Here is an 18,162-nt window from a genome sequence, read left to right as displayed (position 1 = left end):
AAGCCAAGAATTGATCTGGGGATCCTACCTCTTTCTGAGTCGGTGCCTGCAACTGGGGGGATAGAAGAGAACACTGCCTGTGCTCCCACTCCCTTGACCACTTGACCCAAGGCCCTGAAGTCTCTTTTGATAGCCCTCAGCTTCCTTTTTTCAAGGTCATCGTTAACTCTCTGGAAGGTTAATAATGGGCAATACTCTGTGGGCTGCACCAGGGCAGGAAGCCTTCTTACCATATCCTTATGCTGGTCCCTGGGGAGACAGCAGACTTCCCTCTGACATGGGTCAGGTCTGCATATTGAGCCTTCTGTTTCCATCAGAAGGGAGTCACCTGTAACAAGGACTCTTCTCTTTGTTTTGATAGAAGATGTTTGTGTGCTGGGCTTGGGCTTCCTCAGTCTTGGGAATACTTCCAAGAGAGATGGTCTGTGCCAGGGTGCTCACCTGTGGGGAGAGGGCCAGAGTGGGCCTGGCACCCAGCCTCTGCTGGCACTCAGCTGAGGCTAGAACCCATCCCTGCTAGCACCCATCTCCTGCTAGCACACATCGCCTGCTAGCACCCTCACTGCAGGCACCAATCTCCTGCTGGCACCCTCTCTGCTAGCACCCACACCTGCTGCTGCCTATCCCTGCTATTGCCACCCATGCTCCACCACTCTTGCCACAGCAGCCTCACAGCACCTCCTGCCTCCTTTGCACCCCAACTCTCAGCACAGGGCAGTGTTGAGAAAGGTGGATGTTGGGTTCCACAGCAGAGGTCTGGAACTGAGGAGCATTTCTACCACAGCACCCCAGGTGTTCTCCCCCTGTTCCTGAACTTAACATTCAGTTGCAATTAGCAGATCAGCCTCAGCTTGAAGAAGCAGAAAGCCCCAGGCAGGCTTTCACGCAGTTTGTGCTGGGCTCAGCTTTCGGTTTCGTTCTGACTCCACCTCTCACAGTCACAGGAAGTAGGAGAGGTCAGCTTGGATCCAGCAGCTCCCAGCCCAGCCCAGCCCAGCCCAGCCCTGGCCTGCTCTGCCCTGCCGCATTTTCCACAGCCCTTGGAGGTGCCACCAGCCCAGCTCCGTCACCGGCTCGGTCCCAGGAACATCGCAGATGGGAATCGTGGTAAGGACTCTGCCATCTCGGCAGCCCTCTGCAGACAGCTGCCCGCGACGCTGTGCCGCTGGGACAGGGGGAGGGGAGGAACAGCTTGTCCCGGAATGTCTCCACCTTCAGCGGCTGGGAAGCGCAGGGTGACTTTTGCTGGCTTGCAGCTGACCTCTCCTGCTCTTTGACTTCGTGAGAGACGGAGAGAGAAAGGCTGAAAGGGAAACCTGGACACGGTGCAAACTGTGAAACTTGCCTGGGGCTTTGTGCTTCTTACAGCTGGGGCTGCTTTGTGATTGACACTGAATGCTAAGTTTGGGCACAGAGGGAAGCCACCTGGGGTAGCCTTTGTCAGGGGAACAGGAGGCTGAAGAGGGGCTTGGTCTCCTCTCCTTATTAACAAGCCATGTGATGAGAGGAAATGGTCTCAAGTTCCCTCAGAGGTGCTACAGGTTGGTCATCATCTGCTTGGCTGCAGCAGAGTTGGAGGTCACTCAGCACTGGCTTTGGGGAAAGGAACTTCTGGGAAAAGGAGAGCAAGAGTGAAAGCAACCCAAATGCCACAGAGACTGCACAGCCTCTTGTGCCACACTTCATTGCCATGCAAGGGAGATGCCAAAGATGCCAGCACTCTGCTCCAGTCCCTAATCAGGGACCCTCTGATAGCACCCACACACCTGTGGCACCCAGCACTGGAGCTGGAGGAACAGCCTGGCCAGGGCTCACAGGGTCTGCCCTAGGGTGATCACCTGTGGGGACAGGGGCAGAGACAGTCTGGCACCCAGCCTCTGCTGGCACTCAGCTGCCACTAGAACCCATCCCTGCTAGCACTGCCCCTGGTAGGACCAGTAGCTGCTAGAACCATCTCCTGGTGTTACCTCCCCTGCTAGCACCCACCTCTGCTAGGACCTATCGCTGCTGCTGCCTATCCCTGCTATTGCCACAGCAGCCTCCCAGCACCTCCTGCCCTCCCAGTACCCCAACACTCAGCACTGGACAGATTCCAGTTGTGGGGAATGTGGATGTTGGGTTCCACAGAAGAGGGCTGCAAGTCAGGAGCATTTCCAGGCTTTCCCGGGTGGTCTCCCTCTCTTCCCAAACTGAACATTCAGTAGCAATTAGCAGATAAGCCCCAGGTTTCAGAAGCAGAAAGCCCCAGGCAGGTTTTCACAGAGTTTGATCTGTTCCCAGATTTTGTTTTCAGTCTTTCTCTACCTCTCACAGTCCCGGGAAGTAGGAAGGGTCAGCTTGGATCCAGTACTTCCCAATTCAGCTGCTCCCTGCTGTATTTCTCACAGCTCTTGTTGCAGGGGCCAGCAGCCCAGCTCTGTCCCTGGCTCCTGGGGACATCACTGCTGGGTGTTGTGGTAAGGACTCTGCCATGTCGGCAGCCCTCTGCAGGCAGCTGGCAGCGCTGCTGTCTCACTGGGACAGGGAGCACCTGGGCTTGTCCTGGGATGTCTGCAGCTTGCAGCAGTGGGGAAGCATGGAGTCATTTTTGCCCAGGCCAAGGCTTTGTGCTGGCAGCAGCCATCACGGGCAGCTTGTAGTGACAGGTGGGACTGTGCCCCCCAGGCACAGGTGCTGACCCCAGTCCTGTTCCTCTTTCCCTGCAGATCTCGAGCATTTCTCGATGCCTCAGCTGGGTGCCATCCTGCCTGGCAGCCTGCTGGGCTCGGGCAGTGTTGTTTTGGAAGGCTTGTACCAGTTGTGCCTTCATAGGCGAGCGTGTGCCAGCCTTTGAGACGATTCACTTCCTGCTGCACAAGGGCACCCCTGGGCAGGAGGAGGTCTTGGAGGAGGTGGCAGAGGCAGCACTGCAGCCCGGGGACATGGTGCTCTTCCCCCTGAACGAGTATGGCTCCTGCAGCTCCCTCTTCACACACGCAGCTGTCTACCTTGGGGAGGCAGAGGTCATACACTTCCAGAGTAAGTGCCTGAGCCCCGGCTTGTGTCTGCAGCATGGGGAGGGCTGGGCCAGGGCAATGTGTGGCTCTTGATTTTCCAGACACGAATGTCCGGAGAAACATTGGTCAGATCTGCAAGGAAGGCTTCCACGCCCTGAAAAGGGCCAGGGGGAAATGCCAGATGTACCGGAAAAGAGGTGGGATGGACCTGAAGGAATTCCATAGCAACGTGAGGGAGGCAATGAAGAGCACAGGCAGCTATCACCCAGGCACCAACAACTGCATCCACTTTGCCCTCTGGCTTCTGGGCTTGGAGGATTTCTACGTGGACCTGGTGAGCATGGAGCTGAGTGTCAGGGCCGTGGTGTGATGACTTCTGCACCCACAGCCAGCCCTGCTTTTGGATCCTGACCCACTTCCCCCTGGGTCTAGTCTATGGACGGTGGGCACAGGAGTGGAGACAGCCAAGTCCCCTGTGCATGGACAACTTTCTTTTGCAGGTGGAAATCTCAGATGCAGATGGCAGAGAGAGGCTGTGAGTATCCCCAGTGTCAGCCCTCCCTGGGAGGCCTCTGGTATCCCTGGGAAGGCCGTGAGTCCCCATCAGGAGTGTGAGGGCCAAGGGAGGGCTGAGTCACCAGCTGGGATGGGGTCCCTAAAGAGAGATGTGTTCCTCTGAGAGAGTCGTGGCAAAGCAGGGTCACAGGCAAGGCAGTGGGGGTCCCAGGAGAGAGGGGACTCTGGCAGGGCTGTGAAGTCCCCAAGAGGACTGAGTTTCCAGAGAGGGATTGGGTCCTTCAGAAGTGGATGCTGGTTCCTCAGCATGGCTGGGGTGTCATGGAGGGATGGAGTCCCCAAGGAGAGAGGGGGTCTCCAGGACCCCTTTGGGTTCTCCAGTAGGGCTGGGCTCCAGCTGCCAGTGCTAGTGGGAGACACAGCAGCATGGGGTGGGAAGGCAGTGCAGGGCAGGGAATCTGTGGAACCTCAATCTCTCTTGAGCTCAGCTACAGCCCACCCACACACCCTGACTTTGCAGGAGTTCATGTTCTGTGATGTGAAGTACTGGCATCAGCCACATCAGCCTGAGCATGACCAGCCCTGACCCACAGAGGAGCCTCAGCATTGCCCCACGCACCCCAACACCTCATCCCAGGGAAGGACCTTTGCTGAGGAGGAGCTGTTCCCTTCTGCTTGCTGCAGCTTCATTGCCATGCATTCATGAGGGGCTTCATTCCTGCTCCCTCCATTACATGTCCCCATCTCCCTCCACCAACATCTACAATGACAATAAAGCAGAGAGCACAAGACAATGCAGAAGGTACTGCCTGGGTGTCCTAGAGGAGACAACGTGTCCCCAGGCAGCTGGGCTGGGCTGAGCTTGGGCTGCTGCCAGGAGCCCAGCCAGCTGCCCCATGCCTGCCCTCCTCAGCTGCACAGGGGCGCACAGCTCTGACCAAAGACTTGTGGCTGGAGAGAAGGACATCACCAGCCCAGGCTGCTGGACACCACTGCTGGCCCTGTGGCACACACAGGCCTGGGGCAGGGGCTTCCTGCAGTGCTGTGGCTCTGCAGCAGGGCTTTGGTGTTGTGCAGGAACAGGATGCTGAATGCAGCTCTGGTCCCTGGAGGACTGCAGTAGTTCCAGCTCTCCATCTGGACTTGGCACCATTGATCCCCACTCTTGGCACTCTATTGTGTAGCCAGTTCCTAATCCATCTCACTCTCTGTTCCCCTAGCCCACACCTCCTGAGCTTGCTCACAAGGATGTTATGGGAGACAGTGTCAAAAGCCTTGCTAAGGTCAAGGTAGACTACAACCCCCTGGTTTGCCTGCATCTCCCCATTCAGTTAGGGCATCACAGAAGGTTGTCAGATGAGCCAAGCATGACTTCCCCTTGGTAATTCATGCTGACTGCTCCTGATCACCACCTTCTCTTCCAAGTGCCTAGAGATGACCTCCAGAATGAGCTCCTCCATCGGTTTTCCAGGGATGGAGGTGAGGCTGACTGGTCTGTAGTTTCCTGCAACCTCTTTCTTGCTCTTTTTGAAGCCTGGAGCGATACTGGCTCTTGTGTGCATCTCATGAGGGCCCATGGGCTTGTGTATGGTGTAGCTGATCCCTAACCCAGTTGTCCTGCAGGCTTCTCCTTCCTCCAGGGTCTGGAATTCCTTAGGGGAGTTCAGTCTTAGGAGCAAAGTCTGAAGCAAAGAAGGCATTCAGCAGCTCTGCCTTCTTTGCATGCTCAGCACTGGGCTCACACCTTCCCTGTTCTTCCTTGCCCTACTGAGATTTGAAGAAGCTCTTCTTGTACTTTTACTTCCTTTTACAGTTTTAGTTCCAAGAGGCCTTTGGCCTTCCTTGTTGCCTCCCTACATGCTCTGGCAACTACCCTGTAGTTCTCCCAAGTGACAAGTCCCTTCTTCCATGAACTGTAATTATCTTTCTTCCCTGAGATTTCCTTCAGAAGCTCCTTGCACATCCATGCAGGTCTCCTGGCACCTCTACCCCATTTTTCACTCAAGGGATGTGGTGGGTTGAAAAGTCCCCCAACATTAAATTTTGTCAGACCAGATCAGTTAGAAGCAAATGATGCTGTATTCACAAGCAAAACTACAATCTGCAATGGATTGTACATTTCATTGTACAATGAAATGTACAAAATATACAGTATTTACAATGTTTAGAGGTATTTACAATTCATAAACAGCACAAGAACCCCCCTGGCCAATGACTAGGGGAGCTGCAACAGCTTCTCCCTCCTTGCCTCCCCTCCTTACCCCTGTGTACACAAGGGACAAGAGAAAAGAGCACTGCTTTGTTAATACCAGTCACAACAAAGCAATGCAGCCAAGAAGCGAGTTAGTCTCTCCCAGAGTGAAGAATCCAAAACGGAGAAATTGTTTTTGTACAACTAGTTTAAGTCCATTATCTCTTCCAATGGGATTGTTTGGAACTATCATTATTTTCCTTTTTACATCCAATAGTGATTTGTTTACATTTTGCCACTTTCTGTTCCAGACCTGTAAAAAATTTTTAAAGGCATAGCCTAAAACTGCCTCAAGGCAACACACCAATCTTGGGCATGGAGGAAGTGGCTTTTAAACATTGATCAACTTTCCTGGGCTCCTTTCCCCTCCAGCGTCATAGCCCATGGGATCCCTGCAAGTGTATCTCTGAGGAGTACAAAGTTAGCCCTGTGGAAGTCCAGGGTTGCAATCCTACTTACTGCCCTGCTTCTACCCTGTATAATGCTAAACTCCACTATGTCATGGCCATGGTCACCAAGGCTGTTCTTGACCTTAATGTCCCCAACCAGTCTTTCTCTATTAGTTAATGCAAGGTCCAGCAGTGCCTCTCCCCCACTACCTGCATCAAGAAGTTATCATCAGCACACTGCAGGAGCCTTTTGGCCTGGCTGTGCAGGCTCCCAGCAAATGTCAGGGAGATTGAAGTCACCCAGGAGTACCAAGCAGTGTGTTCTAGAGGCTCCCTTCAGTTGACTGTAGAAGGCCTCATCAGCATCTTCAGCTTGATTTGGTGGTCTAGAGTAGACCCCCACAACAGTTTTACCTCCAGTTGCTCTGGCACGTAGAGAGCAACTGCCTGCCCTTGTTGGTCTGTCTGTCCTGAACAGTACACAGCACTCCATGTCAGCACTCAGTTGTGAGAGCTGTCCCACCATGCTTTAGATAATAGTCATGCAGCCTAACACAGATCTCCAACTCCTCCTGCTCCCTCCCCATGCTCTATGCATTGGTCTAGAAGCATTGCAGAGAGGGAGTTACTCCCTTAGTTTTCACTCCTGCTGTCCTCCCACTCCTGGCCACCATCCTCCCAGGGAGCCCTGCATGTGCTGATGTCTCCTTGTTGGCTGTTACTACCACACGAGCCCCTGGCTCAGCCCTCTGAGACTTAGACTGTGCTGCTGTGTGCCCAGCATGCTGCATGGCAACAGGCTGAAGGCCCTTCCCAGGCCCCATTCCTCCCACCCTGGTGTGTTGTCCCTCAGCCTATCATGGTATCACAGTCTCACAGTATAGCAGAGATTGGAAGGGACCTCAAGAGATCATCAGGTCCAACCCCCCTGCCAGAGCAGGATCACTTAAGGTATTCTGCACAGGAATGCATCCAGGTGGGTTTTGAAAGTCTCCAGAGAAGGAGACTCCACAACCACCCTAGGCAGCCTTTTCCAGTGCTCTGTCACCCTCACTGTAAAGAAGTTTCTCCTCATGTTGAGGTGAAATCTTCTATGTTCTAGTTTGAACCCATTGTTCCTTGTCCTATCACTGTGAACCACTGAAAAGAGCCTGGCCCCCTCCTCCTGACACCCACCCCTCAGCTATTGATAGACATTGATCAGATCCCCTCTCAGTCTTCTCTTCTCAAGACTAAACAGCCCCAGGGATCTCAGTCTCTCTTCACAGGGGAGATGCTCAAGTCCCCTAATCATCCTTGTGGCTCTCATTCAATACATTCCTATCCCTGCTTTGTTTATAAACAGAGAAACCTGCAGATAAATGTTATTCGTTACTCCTATCTGGCAGCTGGGTACTTCTGATCAAACACCAATTAACTCTTTCCTGTCACATCCCACTGCGTGATTAGATGTAGCCAATGGCCGATAATGTACAACTCTAGTGCTAAAAGAGTTAATAGCTTTGGTAATCATATCTTGTACAAGCAAGGATACAAAGCAGAGAACAGATAAAGCCAAACCAGATCAAGGTTACAAGGCAGAAAACAAAAAAAATCCAACCAGATCAAACTCATGAGACAGAGGCTTAAAAGAAGCTTTTGAAGCCACAGCCAGCTCCACTGTAAGGACCCAGAAGGGTTCCAAACATCATCCATCTTCAGCTGATGGGCTAACTTCTCTAAGGTGTTTACTTGTTTGTGTATTGAGAGTGAAATGTCACTAAGGTTCATACAACACATCCCACCTGATTCCTCACATCTATGGCTGTGTGATAACAAAAGATAGTCTGTTGCAGCTCGAATCTGCAATAGGGCTGTGCGGATAGAATCAACATCAAGCATGAGTCCCGTTAAGGCAGTGGTGGTGGCGTTATTATCTTTGGCCATCCACCAGCCCATCTTCTAGAGTTGTGTTAGAGCTTGAGCAGCCACAACTCCTGGTGTGAGAGTGCAATCGCTTTCACTGAATTCCAGAGATTCAGTTTGGAATTGCAGTCCGAGGTGAAACTCGTACTTCTCTTTATTCACTGGACTGTCCCGGTCTTACCTAGTCGTTTCCAATGGATAGCGTCCTCTGATGGCTGCCAGAGGCCCCGTCTACCGATGGTACAAGGACCACTGCATATGTGAGCAGGCAGTCCTGGCCATGCATGCCTACCACATAACAGAAAATAACCTTTTGGAAATAGGATCGAAACATCCCCAAGGCTTGCCCAATGCTTGGTGGTTTTGTTGCACCATAGAGTAGCATCATTCCATGGTGCAGTTGAATTGGCCCACCACCCCTCATGCTGGGGTTTGCTATCATTGCTTGGTTTGTAATTAAAAAGGTACAGATGGCATTTGGTGCGGATCCTAGTATGGTCACCTCCTCTAGTTAAAATGTTGAGGTCATGGACGCAATGATGCACCAGGCATGGCTTCCAGGTGTCATCCAGGTCTAACTTCGTGTTGCCTCTCTACACTTGCGGCTCTGTCCTGTTCAGGGGTAGTCCAGTCAAGCACATGGAGAAGGGGTTTGTGGTCGATTCCCGTCCCAGACAGAGGTGTGAGTGATTCTTTGTGCTCACCAATGCCAGCCAAACATTCTGCTTTGGTACCACTTGCCAAGCCCAAGAGGAAGCACAGAAGCTGCAGGGAGAGAAAACCTGATGACTTTCTTAATCGTAGGGGGAATGGTAAGCACTACATCAGGTTTCAACCACTTAACTTCTTCAGATCCCCAATGAAGTGCCTCCTTCATGAGCAATTCCAACTGACTGTTCTTCTTTATTGTCCTGAAGGACTGCCCACTTTGGAAACTGATTTGTGGATTGATGTTGGCCTTGAGTATCACAGGTTCCCTTTTTAATAGGCCCATAGGTGTCTATGCAGCTCCAATAGTTCTGTTATTGAGAATTCTAAGGGCTTCAGGTAAATGATCTACCCACTTCTTATCTTGGCCCTCCCCCAAACGCTTTTACTGTTGTTTCAACAGGCCATTCCTTCTTTCTACTAAACCCACACCTTGCGGATGATAGGGCAGGTGCCACACCCATCTTATGTGCCTCTCGTCAGCCTACTGCTGCACTGCATGGTTCTTAAAATGACTACCATTATCTGATTAAATCTCAACAGGTGTACCATAGTACAGCTCCATGGTGTCGAAACAATGAACAGTGGTGAATGCATTGGCATATCTGCTGGGGATTGCTACCACCAAGCTGAAATAGGTGTCTGCTGCCACACTATATTCACCTATATTCTGGAAGAGGACCCACAAATTCACAGTATCACAGTATCACAGAGGTGTCTCTTGAGTTAGAGTGGCAACTTTCCTTAGTTTGTCTGCAGCAGCATTATACTTGGCTGTCTTGTGGGTTTGATTGGTGTGAGCATCTGCATGAAATACCCATACAGCTCTGTCCTATAGGGACAGATATATTTTTTGCCAAAACTCTTTCCCCCATACCTCCTGGGTAGCTATTTTCCAGTCATCCTGTGCCCACTTAGGTAGCCAATGTACTAACCCCTGTGCCACCACCCAGGAAATCATTATAGATATGGACTACTGTAGCTGGAGGAGTTGCATCTATTGCTTGCTAGACTGCTACTAATTCAGCTAGCTGGCTGGAGCCATTTGTTGTCACTAGGCGGGTTCCAGTACTTGGATTAAAGGCAACAGCAGTCCACTTGCCTTTTGCCCCTCCTCCTCCTCCATCTGTAAACCCAGCATGTTGTTTCTGGGGTTCAGTCAAACTGTTATATGGCAAACCCCACCTGCCTAATTGCAAGTTCTGCACATCGTGCACAGATGTAGTCTTCTCCTCTCCTGCCAAAGCAATCTGTTCATGCAGGGCATGCACATTTCTAGGGCCTGGGTTGGCCCGTTCTTGTATATACCATCACATTTTCACAATGGTAGCCTCTTATGCTTGTTCCCTCTTCACAGAATCACAGAAACACTAGGAAAAGACCCTCAGGATCACCAAGTCCAACCCTGAACCCTACTCTACAAAGTTCACCCCTAAACTGTATTCCCAAGCACCACCTCTAAATGACCTTTAAACACATCCAGGGTTGGTGACTCAACCACCTTTCTGGGCAGCACATTCCAATGCCTGGCCACTCTTTCTGGGAAAAATTTTTTCCTGATGTCCAGTCTAAACCTACCCAGTTGTAGCTTTAGGCCATTCCCTCTTGTTCTATCACTAATTACCCATGAGAAGAGACCTGCACCAGCCTCTCCACAATGTCCTTTCAGGTAGTTGTAGACAGCAATGAGGTCTCCCCTCAGCCTCCTTTTTTCCAAACTAAACAGCCCCAGCTCCTTTAGTCGCTCCTCATAAGACTTCTTTTCCAGGTCCTTCACCAGCTTCATTTGCCCTCCTCTGTACTGGCTCCAGCACCTCCACATCTCTCTTGGATTGAGGTGCCCAAAACAGGACACAATACTTGAGGTGTGGCCTTACCAGAGCTGAGTACCAGGGGACAATCACCTCCCTACTCCTACTGGACCCAGCATTTTTGATAGAAGCCAGGATGCCTTTGGCTCTCTTACCCACCTGGGCACACTGCTTGCTCATATTCAGTTACCCGTTGATTAGAACTCTCAGGTCCCTTTCTGCCAGACAGCTCTCCAGCCACAATTCCCCAGGCCTGTAGCATTGCTTGGGGTTGTTGTGACACAATGCCAAGTGCAGGACTTGGCATTTGGCTTTGTTGAAGCTCATCCCATTAACATTGGCCATGGATGCAATCTAGCCAAGTCCCTTTGTAGAGCCTCCCTATCCTCATGAAGATCAACACTTTCACCTAACTTGGTGTCATCTGTGAACTTATTGCTGACACACTCTATGTCTTCATCAAGGTCATCAATAAAGATGTTAAACAGAAGTGGTCTCAACACTGAACCCCGAGGAACACCAATTGTGACCAGCTGCCAGCTGGTTTTAACTCCATTGACCACCACTCTTTGGCCCCATTCACCCAGCCAGTGCTTTATCCAGCAGAGTGTGTGCTCATCCAAGCCACGAGCAGCCAGTTTGTTCACAAGAATCTTGTTACTGGCTTCTGGGCCCAAGGCCCAACTCAGGAGAGAAGAAGGGGTGTGTACTGTCACATCATGACCAGCAGTCTTTGGTGTCCAGCAGAGCCCAATATGCTCCTAACAGCTGCTTTTCAAAGGCAGTATACCCTGCTTTGGCCCCTTTCATTCCTCTCCACCAGAATCCCAGAGGATGGTGGCGCCCATCTTGCATCTGCCACAGGCTCCACAAGACTGTGTCTTGTTCTACCATCACCTGCAATTCTACAGGCCCATCTAGAATAGGCTGCAATTCTAGATATTCCTGAACGGGAGATTTTGTCTGCTCAAATGCCTTCTGCTGTTCAATTCCCCAACCAAATAGAGCTACCTTTCAGGTGATTTTATACAAAGGTTTTAGGCAAACACTAGCCCTGGCAAATATGATTGCCAGAATCCCACAGCCCCCAAGAACTTCTGAGCTTCTTTCTTGTTTTCAGGAGTTGGCCCTTCCTCTATTACCTTTCTCTTCTCCTCGGGTATTTCCTGCCTGCCAGCATGCCAAGTGATGCTTAGATACTTGACACTCTGGCTGGGGCCTTGTATTTTCTTTGGATCAATCGCCCATCCCTCTTGTTTGAGGCCACTCACTGTTTTTTCTAATTCGGACACAATTTGTTCCTCACTTTCCCCTTGCAGGAGGATGTCATCTATGTATTGCACCACGTACACCTGCAGGTCTATAACAGGGGTCGCATCTTTTCTAATGTTTTGTGGAGATGGCCTTCTGACAATATATGGAACTGTGAATGTACCCTTGTGGTAATCTGGTAAAAGTATATTGAACCCCGTTCCATGAGAAGGGAAACTGATCCTGTAAAGAAAGCATTTGCTACATCAGTGACTGCACACCAGGAACCAGGATGGGATTGAATTTGATGGCTAAGATCAGCCACTGCTGGCACAGCTGCAGTGATTCCTGGTGTGACTCGGTTTACCCCTCTGTAGTCAATAGTCATTCACCAACTGCCATCTGATTTTTTCACTGGCCAGATGGGAGAGTTTTAAGGCGATTGTGCATACCTTATCACTCCTGCTTGTAACAGCTCCTGAATAGTAGCCTGTATTTCCTCTCTTCCCCCAGTTACCTTGTACTGCTTTAAATGTACCACTTCTGTACAGTTCGGGGTTGGGGCCTCCTCCACAATCCTCCCACCACAAGGTTCTGGATCTCATCTGGGAAAAAATCTGTGAGTTCATCCTGTCTAATCAATATTCCATTCAGATACCCCTTCCTCTTCCATATGGCGGCAGCTTGGACCTTCTCCTGATGACAACATTCACCCTGAGGTTCTGACTTCCCCTTCTTATGCTGACAATGTTCCTGCTGGTCCTGGGATTTTGCCTGTTTATCCTGGGGTTTTCCCTCTTGGCTCTGGGATTTTTCTTCTGACTCTTTGGAGCTTGACTCCGAACCAGAACTCCAGATGTTACCATCCCACATATCAGGATCCCAGTCAGGATAAGTAACCGCTGCTCTGACTTGGGACCTCGGTCACCTTTCCCTAACTTTTGCTGCCTGCATTTTATTGCTCTCAATGCCTATGTATCGGCTAGTTTAATGCATTTCTCTTCTAACTGCTCCTTCACCTTCTCCGTGTTTAACAATGCCTGCCTCTGACTCACTTGAGTGGCACAAGCCCCACCAATGGGTCCTCAAAGTGATGCTGAACCCACAGCACATCCCCTTACTGGTTACCTGTCCCACCAATAAGACTACGAGCCTTGCAAATATCACCAAGTCCATGGTACTTCTAGCGGCACCCCTGCTCAAAGCCCCATTGAATGTCTCTTAGTCCACAGGGCATCTTGCAAATGGCCTCCCACTGGCCAGTCCTGACAACCCCAAAATAATTACACTGGCACCTGGAAATTCCTCATCCCATCCTCGTTGCCAGCCTTCTGTTCCCATGAGAAGGGAGTCACCTATAAAAATGACTCTTCTCTTTTTATTGATAGAAGATCTTTGTATGCTGGGCTTGGGCTTCCTTAATCTTGGGAATACTTTCAAGACAGATGATTCGTCTTTCTCATTGACATCATACCTGTTGATCCAGGACATCATACCTGTTCTGCAAGAGCACCTGGGGTCTAGGGGAATAACTGCAGCAACACTCCTGCCACACCAGGCAGGAACTTGTTGCCACTCCCCCCTGTTGAGGGTGGGGGGGAGGTGGGCAAGGCAGGAGTTTGTTTCCTGCCTCGACCATGCACTTGTCTCCACTCCCACCTTTCCCTTCGGTTACTGCCTTCAGTCTGGCAGAGGAAGACTACAGGGGGTATTTGACCTTCAGTACTTTTTAATGGGTATTCCTGACTCTCCTTCAGGGCAATCAGAGCTTGGCTCCACCAGTCAATCTCACCCTGAGCTTCCCTAGTGCTCCTAAGCCTATCAACTTTCTCTTTCAATCTTTCAAACTCACGTTGATGCTGTGCTGCATGGCTGAGGAGAAATTCCACCTGCTTGCAGCGTGCACACTCCTCTGCTACCAAGAAGATACTGAGCCCTCCAGCCAATTCCTTATCCAGCCAGTGGCCACCACTCAAGTCCATGCTTTTCCAGCCTGTTGACCAGGATGTCATGGGGACAAGGTCAAACACTTTACACAAGGCCAGGAGGATGACATCAGGTGCTCTTCCCTTCTCCTGCTGCTGTCATTCCATAGGAGAAAGCCATCACATCCCTCAGGCATCACTTGCCCTTGCTGAAGCCATGCTACTTAACACCAATCACCTCTTCCTCATTTTCCATATGCCTTAGCAAGGCCTTCAGGAAGATCTGCTCCTCCGTTTCTTCCGGACACGGTGTCCATTTGCAGAGTGTGGCAGATCTCCTGCAGCACGGAAGCCAGTAACGTCTGTTTGGGCGCTCACAGACGGTCCCAGCAAGGCACAGACAGTCTGCACCTGGGCTTTACAACGCGTTATTGTGAAGGGCACTCACGTCTTTCTGGATAAATAGATTCCAAATTGCAAGGCAAGCAAGGCTTGGCTTCTCGGGCTTGCAGTGTAAGACTCGTGGCCTCTCTCCCAGATGTTAGTCAAGGCAAGGCAAAGAACTCGCTCTTTGGGCTAGTATTTATGGATTTTCTGAGACAATGATCGCCAGTGACAACAATGATTAAGAGAGAGAAACCTGATGCTTTAACCTATAGGATCATGTTTTCTCCAAACATGGCCAAAGGCACACGCACCTGACCCACTTGGACCCCAGGGCATGTTCGGACAAGCCTGGGCAATGTGGACAATCTCCTGAAAAAAACAGACCTCCTGGCTCCTGCTCCATTGTCTGGTTCAGGGCACATCTGAGGCTTTGTCCCTCCAGGACACAGGCAAGGGGATGACAGTGACAGGATGCCAAAGCTGCTACCTTCCTGCTGCAGCCTCTCACCAGGGTCAATGTGCCACTACCAAGATACATGTGGCACCCAGCACTGGAGCTCCAAGGGTCTGCCCCAGGGTGCTCACCTGTGGGGAGAGGGGCAGAGTGAGCCTGGCACCCAGCCTCTGGTGGCACTCAGCTGCTGCTAGGACCAATCCCTGCTGGCACCCATCTCCTGCTACCACTCACTTCCTGCTAGCATCCACCTCTGCTACTACCTCCCCCTGCTGCTGCCTATCCCTACTATTGCCTACTCATGCTAGCACCCACTGCTCTTGCCACAGCAGCCTCACAACACCTCCTGTCTCCCCTGAACCCCAGCACTCAGCACCGTGCAGATTTCAGCGTTGGTAAACGTGGATGTGGCGGAGGAGGCAATGGCTCCTGCTCTGGCCAGTTTGAGCCTCAGTGTGGTGGTGCCAGCCGCAGTGGGAGAGGCGAGCAGTGGCTCTAGCCACAAAGCCCTTCCCATAGCCCAGGGTGTGGCGGCAGCTGTGGCTTGTCCCGCAGCAGCAGAGGTAGCCGTGCCTGTACATTGGGTGGTAGCAGCAGCAGTTACCAGTCCCCTGATTTTTTAAAGGAACACTACTCTCTTTTTTCATCGCCAAGAAACTAGTGAAAAAGAAATTTGGAGCTGAAAGCAGTATCCTTGCAGTCAGAACTTTAGTTCTAAAGCTTGAAAATCTGCACATTTCTGAAGACTACGGCTTGTAAACAATGGAAGAAGTGTGTGTTTTCTACTGCCGTCTGTTTGCAGTTCCCCCCCATCCTCCTCCCCCTCTTCCTCTCTCTCTTATCTCTCTCTCTCTTCCTCGTTCGCAGTCCTTTGGAGTCTGCAGACGCTGTTTTAAAGTGAAAGTGTTGACTTTTGTTAAGAAAGAGATTTTAACATTTTGTAGGTGCAAACCTGATGTGAATAATGATTTCAGCATTGTTTTTTATTATAATGGATCCTGGAGATTTGTTTTTCCATGTCTGTATTAATTAAGTTTTGATAGTAGGGATGATAAAGAATGAGTACTTATAATGAGTATTTAGTAATTGTAATAAGGTCTGATAAGTAATAAGCAATTATAGTAAAATGTGATAAGCATATGGCAATTGTCATAGAATATGACAATAATAGACTATGATAATTAGTAATTAAAATAAAATATAAGTAATAATGAGTAATTTTAAATAGAATAAGTTGGTTTATAAGTTTATAGGTTAAGCTTTTCTTCTAGTTTGAATTTTTCCTGTGTGTTGGCATTTTAAAAGGGCCCTGTGTAAGGTGGAATCATAGAATCAGTCAGGGTTGGAAGGGACCACAAGGATCATCCAGTTCCAACCCCACTGCCATGGGCAGGGACACCTCACACTAGATCAGGCTGGCCAGAGCCTCATCCAGCCTGGCCTTAAACACCTCCAGGGATGGGGCCCCAACCTCCTCCCTGGGCAACCCATTCCAGGCTCTCACCACTCTCATGGGGAAGAACTTCTTCCTCACGTCCACCCTGAATCTCTCCACTTCCAGCTTTATTCCATTCCCCCTAGTCCTATCACTACCTGATATCCTAAAAAGTCCCTCCCCTAACATCTTTTTGGGTTGTTTTAGGCATTGATTCAATGATTGAATTTTAACACAGGTCTAGCCTAGAAAAGGCAAATAGATTTGTTAGTGTAGGAAAAGGTTTTTAGTGACACCAGCAAAGAAAAGTCAATCCATGTCATGAGCTGGAGAGATCAGCTCTGAAATTTGGTTCAGCAAACATCTCAACTGACAATGCAGGAATCAACGCATGGGTGAAACAGCAGTGCCTGTGAGGCTGGAAATCAGCAGCCCTGAGACTGATCACAATCACTGTCATGCTAGAATGAGACCAATGGCATCAATCTGAGGCTGATCACAGGTGAATGACACCAGAAGACATCTGAATTAGGACTGAATACCACGATTGCTTAATTGCTGTATGACTAGGGAAGATGTTCACATGGGTTTATGTGTTAACTCACCAGACTGTCATAGTTAAGTAATAATCTCATCAAATCATGGTTAAAATGGATTATAGCACAAAAGATTTTTCCATTTTTATGTTATACAAACAAAAAAGGGGGAGAGCAGGTATTATGCCCAGAAAGAATAGCTAAAGCATGTTATGTTTTCAAGTTTTTCATTTTATATGTGGGGTTTTTGGTGGACTTTAGGAGGACTTTAAAATTTTGGTGGCTTTAGTTGAGAGGAATTTGAAAAAACAAACAACATTAGAATATATGGCCAAGGGTTGGAACAATTGGACTCAGTACCTTCCCTTAGCTGAAAAAGAGCCTCAAGAGTAGTCTGTTTGGATCAGTAAAAATGGATTATTGTGTTGAGTTTAATGCAGCATTGGACAGAAATAAGAATATTCAGGATGTCACTCTGCAGGGAGGGAATATAAAACTACAGTGCATGGTGTAATCAAACTGAAAGCATGCCAGCAAAGGGGTTTACTAACGCTTGCCATCTGCCTGCAGGTCTTTTCCTTATCTGTGGGGATAGGCCCTGGCCAGCCTTCCTCCCAGAGAGCAAGGGGGACCCTGTAGCCTTGGTCGTTTGACCCTGTTGATGCCAAAAAATTCTATGACTTTAAACCAGCTTAGGAAAACATAGAGGAGTAACACTCATGCTTCTGAAGAAGATTGTAAAGACAATGTTGATTTTTTGGGGGGAAAATGAAAAATTATAGCAGCATTAGTCTTTTTCTCCCTCCATCAACATCTACAATGACAATAAAGCAGAGAGCACAAGACAATGCAGAAGGTACTGCCTGGGTGTCCTAGAGCAGACAACGTGTCCCCAGGCAGCTGGGCTGGGCTGGGCTGAGCTTGGGCTGCTGCCAGGAGCCCAGCCAGCTGCCCCATGCCTGCCCTCCTCAGCTGCACAGGGGCACACAGCTCTGACCAAAGGCTCGTGGCTGGAGAGAAGGACATCACCAGCCCAGGCTGCTGGACACCACTGCTGGCCCCGTGGCACACACAGGCCTGGGGCAGGGGCTCCCTGCAGTGCTGTGGCTCTGCAGCAGGGCTTTGGTGTCATGCAGGAGCAGGCTTGGCCAGCCAGGACACCTCTGCCTTGCTGACCTTGGCCTCCTGCTCCTCAGAGCCATCCAAAGGCTCCTCAGAGCTCTCCTCCAGCAAGGACTCCTGCACCACCAGCTGAAACCTGATGCTGGGGCTGGGGTTGGCTTGCAGCCAGGATCATACACTCATAGAATTGCTTTACTTGGGAAACACCTTTGAGATCATAGAGTCAAACTATTACCTAACCCTACCAAGGCTGGTGCTAAACAATGGCCCTCAGCAGCACAACTCTGGCTCTTTAAAACCCCTGCAGGGATGGGGATTCAAGCACCTCCCTGGGCAGCCTGTGCCACTCTTTAGGAACACTTTCATCGTAGGAATTTCTTCTAATGACCAACCTAAAGCTCTCCTCCTGCAAGCTGAGATCATTTCCTCTCAGCCTGTCTACTTGTGGCAAAGGGTCCAAACCCAAACTGACTCCA

General features: G+C 50.1%; 1 protein-coding gene across 2 annotated transcripts; it reads left to right on the top strand.

Moving 5' to 3' along the window:
- The first annotated feature begins 998 nt into the window (after nt 1-998).
- LOC128972291 (uncharacterized) lies at nt 999-4,318 on the top strand. 2 transcript variants are annotated; one of them, XM_054388164.1, is made up of 5 exons: nt 999-1,104; nt 2,706-3,018; nt 3,098-3,330; nt 3,497-3,531; nt 4,033-4,318. In XM_054388164.1, the coding sequence occupies exons 1-5, from the start codon at nt 1,096-1,098 to the stop codon at nt 4,052-4,054; spliced, it is 612 nt and encodes a 203-aa protein (XP_054244139.1). In that variant the 5' UTR covers nt 999-1,095; the 3' UTR covers nt 4,055-4,318. The 2 variants fall into 2 exon arrangements, with proteins under 2 accessions (XP_054244139.1, XP_054244138.1); XM_054388163.1 differs by having other exon boundaries at nt 999-1,107.
- The last annotated feature ends 13,844 nt before the right edge of the window (nt 4,319-18,162 follow it).

Source organism: Indicator indicator, chromosome 16 (genome assembly GCF_027791375.1).
Source record: "Indicator indicator isolate 239-I01 chromosome 16, UM_Iind_1.1, whole genome shotgun sequence".
Classification (NCBI taxonomy): domain Eukaryota; kingdom Metazoa; phylum Chordata; class Aves; order Piciformes; family Indicatoridae; genus Indicator; species Indicator indicator.
The sequence above is the reverse complement of the archived record's forward strand: the minus strand, read 5'-3'. Positions and strand labels throughout refer to the sequence as shown.